At 44.9% G+C, this 7,209-nt stretch overlaps 1 protein-coding gene across 1 annotated transcript; it reads right to left on the bottom strand.

Annotated features, from left to right (window-relative positions):
* Positions 1 to 5,976: 5,976 nt before the first annotated feature.
* On the bottom strand, positions 5,977 to 7,068 carry LOC111231806 (proteasome subunit beta type-11-like). Its single transcript, XM_022759045.1, has one exon. The coding sequence runs from the start codon at positions 7,066 to 7,068 to the stop codon at positions 5,977 to 5,979; it is 1,092 nt and encodes a 363-aa protein (XP_022614766.1).
* Positions 7,069 to 7,209: the final 141 nt, after the last annotated feature.

Here is a 7,209-nt window from a genome sequence, read left to right on the forward strand (position 1 = left end):
AGTCCCTCAAGTGAAAAGACAAAGAGATGTGACATCTTAATCATTATCTCATAAAGAAGAGGAGATATTGAGACAAGTGTGTGGTAAAACGTTTTGCTGCTGCTTGTTGAGCAGCTCTGTTTGCTAATCTGAGCGCTCTCTGCCAGCTGCTGTAAAAATAGCAGTGAGATTCACACAGACACTGAGCGTTACGGTCTGATAAGAAATTATTTAAAATGGAGAATTCACTTCGGACTAGATGCTGGTGGTCGCATTATTCTGCTGTTGTGTTTGAATCCTGTTATTGATCACTCAGGCCTTCCCAGAGTGTTAAGTGTGGTCTTAAAAAATTTCAATTAATTTGCAGCCTGAGGTTCTGGAGATGAGGTGGAGCTCAGGTACTTTACTGTTCCCTGTCACACACAACTGCCTGGACATGGGGTGATTTATGTCATCCCTAAAGACGGTCACCCCATGCCTCAGTGCCCGCTAGAGAAAGAAGCTCCCCTCAAGAGATTAATTAGACTCATAAATAATTTAATCAATGACTCGTCCTCATTTTCCAAAAGTTTAATGATGTGAGTTTCGTTAGTATTTGAGTCAGATCGCGGCCATTGATCTTTGAAACTTGATGTACTGAGAAGTGTCGGCGGCTTAACTACTCAAAGTGTGTAATTGCAGTTTTTCCATCCGTGGTCCACCTGCAACCATCACTCTGCTTCACTATTTCCTCAAATGAATGTAAATTTTCTGATGTCTGTTTTCACTTTTATACACGCATGGAGGCGTGCAATATCACAAACACATGAATACACACACACAAACACACACACACACTGTGAGTCATGGGTGTGCGTGGTTGTGTGGTTTTCATGAATGCACTTGTCTTAAACAGATTTACAGTGAAAGAGTTCCGTGTTAAAAAGCTAAGGAGATCTCTGCGCGACCTGCTACGCTCTGCAGATGCTCAATACCGTGAACATAAATGACATTGTGCACACTGATAAACCTAAATCCTCCGGCCTCATTGGACTAAATAAATGTACAGTCAAACACAGGCTTTGATTCATTTAGATGCAAATAAGCACAGAGAGGGCCTATAGTAATGCACAAGCCTTTGATGGCCGTGTATAATATGAACCATAACATTTTCTGATATGCTACATATGAAAGGACGGACACATGAAAATGAAACCAACTTTCTTCTTCACTCCAGATAATGACCTAGTTTCTAAAAAGCAGGATGGAGAACAGAATCAATTTGAGAATTTGATCATAGAAAACATTAAGTCATTTCTCCTCCTTTACATCTTTTTTTTTCCTTCTAAAAATTCCCCCTTGATTTTTTTTTTCTCATTTTGCACACCAATTATATCAAGTCATCCATGTGTAATACTCCATGTTCAGCATCTGCATCTGTTTACCATCATCTTAAATCTAGCAAAATACAAGAGGTTCCTCCAGAACACTTTTGTCTTCCTCAGCTATTGTGTATTAGCATAGACTGAGCTCACGGCTTACATTCCCTCTGCCAGCTTTGCTCCAAAAACACGTTGCCAGCAGTACATGCCATTCACTGTTGTTTGAAGTCTTTAGAGTGTAAGTGCGTATGAGATATGTGTGAAATGTAAGGCAGGGATAGAGGATGAAAGCGTGAGGACGATTTGCTGTTGCTGGCTCAGAATGGAATGATGAGTGGTGACATAGCTCTAAATTGCAAATCGCTGTTTCAGTCTCACTTCACTCTGCATCGAGTCGCTTCACTGCAACAAGGCTATTTCATTTTTATTAAAAATAGCCTGTGCATGTCAGGCCTTTTACATAGGGAGAAATGGGAGAAGGAGGTGGGGGTGGTGGGTGGCGGAAGTACACTAGGAGCAGAGGAAAGGAGGGGGTGGGGGGGGGGCTGCCCAGGCTTAAACGACCAGGACGTGGACAGATTCTGTTCCATTTGAACATCCCTGGCTTCCTCTGCTGCTGCCATTCGTCTTAATGCTCACACACAGACCTCTCATCCTGCCTCGCTGCCTCTCTCCTGCTCAGTGCACACACACACACGCACACACACACACACACATCTCTTAAGTCTTTCCAAATCACACTGGTGAGGAGAGGAGAGGCCCACTGTACTCAGCACATCAGTCAACTCATTATTGTCAAGCTTTGACACTCAGACAGCTTAACCTTAAGTGATGGCCCACCACTGCAAAAGCAGTGTGCCGCTGAGCAAGTGTTCAGCCTTGCAGTCATGTGTCATGACAAAAAGCCTCTGTGGTTGAACGGTTCTGTCAGTGTGTGAGAGTTGTACATGATCATTTCATTGACATTACATTGTAAACACAAAAGGACAATATAACATTTCTCCATTGCAATGAAAGCTCGTTGCTTCCTCTCTTTCTCTGACACGCACGCGCGCGCACACACACATCTGGCCCGCTTATTAGCATATCTAGTAGAGATACTCTAAACAGCCCGGAGCGTGACCTTGTCTTGTTAGAGGCAGCCAGGAAAATGACCTAGTTGATGCATGTTAATGTGATTTACACACTTGGCCTAACTATTATAATGAACGCAGCGTCCCAAAATACTGCTGTGGGCTTGTAACCGAGGTCCAGCGACCCCCTCATTTTAGCATGCGAGAACACCCCCCCCCCCCCCCCCCCCCCCCCGCCGTTGAAAGTTGCACGCGGCAGGTAAGCATAACACACACACGCACACACACACACACACACGACACACAAAACAAAAACAAACGCTACCTCTCCGGAAAATGAGCAAGGAAGCTCAGCGTTATCCGCGCCATCTGTCAGAGCTCGGCTCCCGGTTCACTCACCTACAGCACAGTGAGAGGCTCTCTGCTCAGCCGCCGCTCTGACACATCAACAGCTCGCACATGGTCACAGCAGCGACCAGGCGAGACGTTTGTTTCTGCTGCTAACCGCTTCAACCTGACAGTGACACAGTTGGGTAAAAAAGCTGAGCGCTAAAGTGGAAGGAGGACTAGGAACTTGTCGCGTCTGTGTGTGTGTGTGTGTGTGTGTGTGTGTGTGTGTGTGTGTGTGTGTGTGTGTGTGTGTGTGTGTGTGTGTGTGTGTAAGCGTAAAGAGGCTTGACTTCAATAAACGGGTGAATCGTGCAGATGAGAGGAAAGTGGCGGAGGATGGGTCTTACCGTGTGTCCTCGCGGCTCCGCTCCGGACGCTCTGTGGTTTAACGGAGCTGAAATGATCCAACATTGGGAAAGGATGGAGGTTCATCTGAGCTCAACGTGAGGTCTGTCCACTTAGCCCAGTCTTTCTCTCTCTCTCTCTCTCTCCCTCTCTCTCTACATCTCTCTCGCTCTCTCTACATCTCTCTCTCTCTCGCTCTCTCTCTACATCTCTCTCTCTCGCTCTCTCTCCCCCCCTCCCCATCTCCGTTTACCTCCCTGTCTCCTTTAGTTTACTCACCCTAAAAGCCTATTATTGTGAACCAGTATGTGTGGTGCTCACCCATTTTAACAAATGAGATCTATCATATTTATTATCATAGTTCCCTCAATGACATTTAAACCGTGTAAGTCCCTTCTCTATTTTCTGGTTAGGTTTTTTCATCGTTTCCTTGAAGTCACGCAGTGTTTTGTAATCTGCTTAAATGAAGCCAGGCTGCACAACCATCTTCAACTTTGCATTCTTCCACCCAGAAGCTCGACCAGAAAATTCCCACTCAGTGCTGCGTTAAAAGATGAAATTTCATGTCTAAGAATGACTGTGATTTGTTGGCACAGTGAGTTGAAAAGATTGTTCATCACGTGTTTTCTTTGAAAAATAAATTACATAAATGCCATAATTCAATGCTGTAATTCAGTCTCCCATTAAGTCTTCAGATTTGTGAATAGTGTCAGTTTTTTGCATTTGTCTCCACATTTCAAGGATTTCAGAACAAACTGACTTCATCTATTTGCAAAATCTTTTAGATGTGTGAGGTGTAAATGTAAAATCCCTCCATTTCTTCCCTCAATATTGGAGTATATTTACACTTTGACATATTTTATCCCATATTTCCTGGGGGTGTAATATGTTTGTTTCTCACCTGTATGTGTTGAATATTGAATGTGTTGACAGACAGTGATGGCAGGTAGTAGTACTCTAAACACAGGAGCTGTGAGTCTCTCAGTCCTGTCAGAAGTGATCATTCATATGGAGTGCATCCTGGCTGTTGCACATTGGTGTCTCTGGATTTTTCTTGAGTTCTATTTCTGACCAAGAAACAAGTAAAAGTGTTAGTCCTATGATTTGAAAGCAAACTCGCAACCCTAATGTCACAGCTCAGATCCTCGTACCCAGCTTGGTATGGAGGTTTATTAATGCAAAAACCACTGCGCAAGCACAGCACAAAGCCAAGCAGTGATCAGTCTGTGAGTCAGGACTTGAGAGCACACAGGGGCAGATTTTTGAGTGCAAAACTTGTTCTGAGCTCAGACTGTGTCAGAGAGATGTCAAAGAATTTTGGGAAAAAATTTCTGGCTGCTACGGTCAGATGTTCTCTAAGCTGTTTGAGATGAATGTGAAAGAAAAAGAAAAACAGATGTACTGATGCAACTTTGAAGCCAGGGTGTATGACGTTTCACTTCTTGGTCAAACCCAGTGGAGTCCTCTCTGTTCTCAGCTGCAGTTTGCATGTGAGGAGTGGAAACAGCCAAAACTGAACGAGAAGCTTTGAAAAGGGCAACGAAGCCCCACTGCTTGCTCAAGTCTTGAGTCACAGTTTGTCTTGCAGGCTCAAAACTTTGATTACGATTCTGTCCTTGTTTCTCTCAGAACTCTGGCCCTGCTAGCTTTAAAATCTGGACCACTAAATTGGTTTCCACTTTTTGTTTTTTCGCTCGCTCAGTAATTCTGTCATTAATGAACTTCCGACGATGGGAATTATGGATGAGGTCGGGGAGCGAGGGAGGCTTTCCCCTCTTCCTCTCCCGGCTGCAGACACTCATACAGTAGCTACTAGTTTAGGTTTGAGAAGACACTCTGATGTTCCACTGGAGACGTGCTGAGCATCGTCGTGCAACCCTGCCTGTAATTTATTTCTTGCAGTTATTAACACATAGACAAGCTCACTACACACACCCACACATTAGCCATTACAAACTCAGTCACATAGAGTATACTGCAAAAATAAGCTCATTATATCAGCATGTAAAAACACAACATTAAGCACTGCTCCAACATTTTGACATGTAGCGTAATCCATATGCTATTTAACTGCTCCCATATGATGGACTGCATTGAGTGTGAAACCTTTAACCAACAACTGTGTCCCCCTTCACTCAGATGTGAGAAGTCAGGGCTGAGCGGTGCGGAGCTGGATGAGGGTGAGCGGCTCCGGACCTTTCGCCCTAATATCCTTTGCAGAGTCATTGTCACTTGAATAATTACTCGTATGCTTAATTTACGACCTCACCGCTCAAACAGAATGAACAAGCAAGTTCAGCAAAAATTTCATGTGTTCATTAATTTACTGACGTGTCCGAGAAACTTCAGAGGTGTCCTGACAGCAGACACAAATCAGTTTGCCACGGCTAAATGTGTTCACTTATATACAGCAATACATTATGACCTTGAGCCTCAAGACAGTTAGATTTTCTGGACTACTCACTGTGGTCCTTTTTAACTGCTCCCTTCTGTTTGTGTGGTTCAAACACAAGCAGGACCAGCTAGACACTGTCTATTATACTAGAAATGATTCATAAGGTTTTTGACGTCTAAATCAAAATGCCAGCCAGAAGCGCGCTGTTAGAATACATTTTATCATCAGCACAAACAAAACATCAGCTGTTTATTAGAGGGAACGAGATGCATGCCCAAATCATTTGAGAAATAGCCTGGAGGATGCAACTGCCTGTCCTGTTCATTAATTTAGTATCTGCTGCAAAGATGCCATCACATCTCTTCAAAATACTCCCTGATGTTTGCCTTTCTTTTCTCATGCCATTTCTGTTTGTTTCATGTCTTTACTCAGTCTAAGTCACGTCCTGTCTCATCCTCCTCTCTTGTCTTTCCTTCTCTCTGTAATATTCCTCCTTCAGATCCTCTCTGTTCCTGCGAGTCCATCCCTTTGAGGAGACGTGATAGACGTCCACATGGTTTCCTGAGTATGCGTCCCTGCGTGTGGCTCTGTACACTGCCTCTCTGGCTATTGATGTGGCCTCATCCACTGTCAGTTCCCATTTAACTCCTTGGTCCAAAATTGAATAAGCATAAGGGGATCCCGAGCCCACGGAGAAGAGCGTTCCCTGCAGGCGGGTGCCGTCACTGCACACATAAAACAGGCTGGGTCCACGCGGACTGATTCTCTTCCTGCTGGATCGCTGTTGACCAAGAGTTGAGGCAGAGCTCTGAGTCTTTGGCTTTGTCAGAGGAACCTTTTCAACACTAGTGGATTTCTCCAGTTTCTTTGTTGTTTCTGTGCAATCACCAGGATCAGACTTTGTTCCTCCATCGTCACGGCCTCCATCTGCCTCTCCTCCATCCCACCCACACAAGGTGGCAGCCACACACAGCTCAGTGCCCTTAAACGGGTGAAGCATGTGTGAAAGCAGTTTGGCGGCTCCACTTGTGGACAACCTTCGGCCGTGGCGGAGCTGGTAAAGCCGCAGTTCTCGAGACAGAATCCGCTTCCAGAGGGCGCAGTCGGCTGAGGTACCCGAGGTGGTGCCCACCAAGTGACTGTGAATGGGCAGGATCTTCTGGGAGGCTGGGCATGCCACAAGTCCGGAGCAACTGGAGCGCGTGTCCGCTGCAGCCAACACGCCGCCCTGAAACATGAAAGCCAGGGTGGTGGTTCCATGAGAAAGGGGGAAAGGTAGAGGGACAGGCTGGGAGGAAGCGTGAGGAGGGCTTATGGGTAAAGAGAGGCATGGCAGGAAGGAGTCCTGAGATGAGAGAGCGCTGGAGCTCTGGATGGTGCTGATTTGTCCAAACTGTATCGGACTTTCATCAAGGTACTCTGCTACAGGTACATAAAAATTAAACAGACTTGTGCTATTTCTAAAGGGCAAAGCTCTCAAAAAGTTACATCCTGTTTTTTTAAAAGGCGCTGAAGAACATTCCATGGTTACATCATCCAGACAGATGTCCTGGAAATTGCAGAGGTCTTGTAAAGCCATTGAAATTATTATTATTATTTTTTTCCAAAGAAAATCTCTTGAATCAAGTTCAAGTTCAAAAATATTCTTCTTAATTATCTTCCAAAG

The sequence above is a fragment of the Seriola dumerili genome, unplaced genomic scaffold, assembly GCF_002260705.1.
Source record: "Seriola dumerili isolate Sdu_G_001 unplaced genomic scaffold, Sdu_1.0 BDQW01000319.1, whole genome shotgun sequence".
In the NCBI taxonomy this organism is placed as follows: domain Eukaryota; kingdom Metazoa; phylum Chordata; class Actinopteri; order Carangiformes; family Carangidae; genus Seriola; species Seriola dumerili.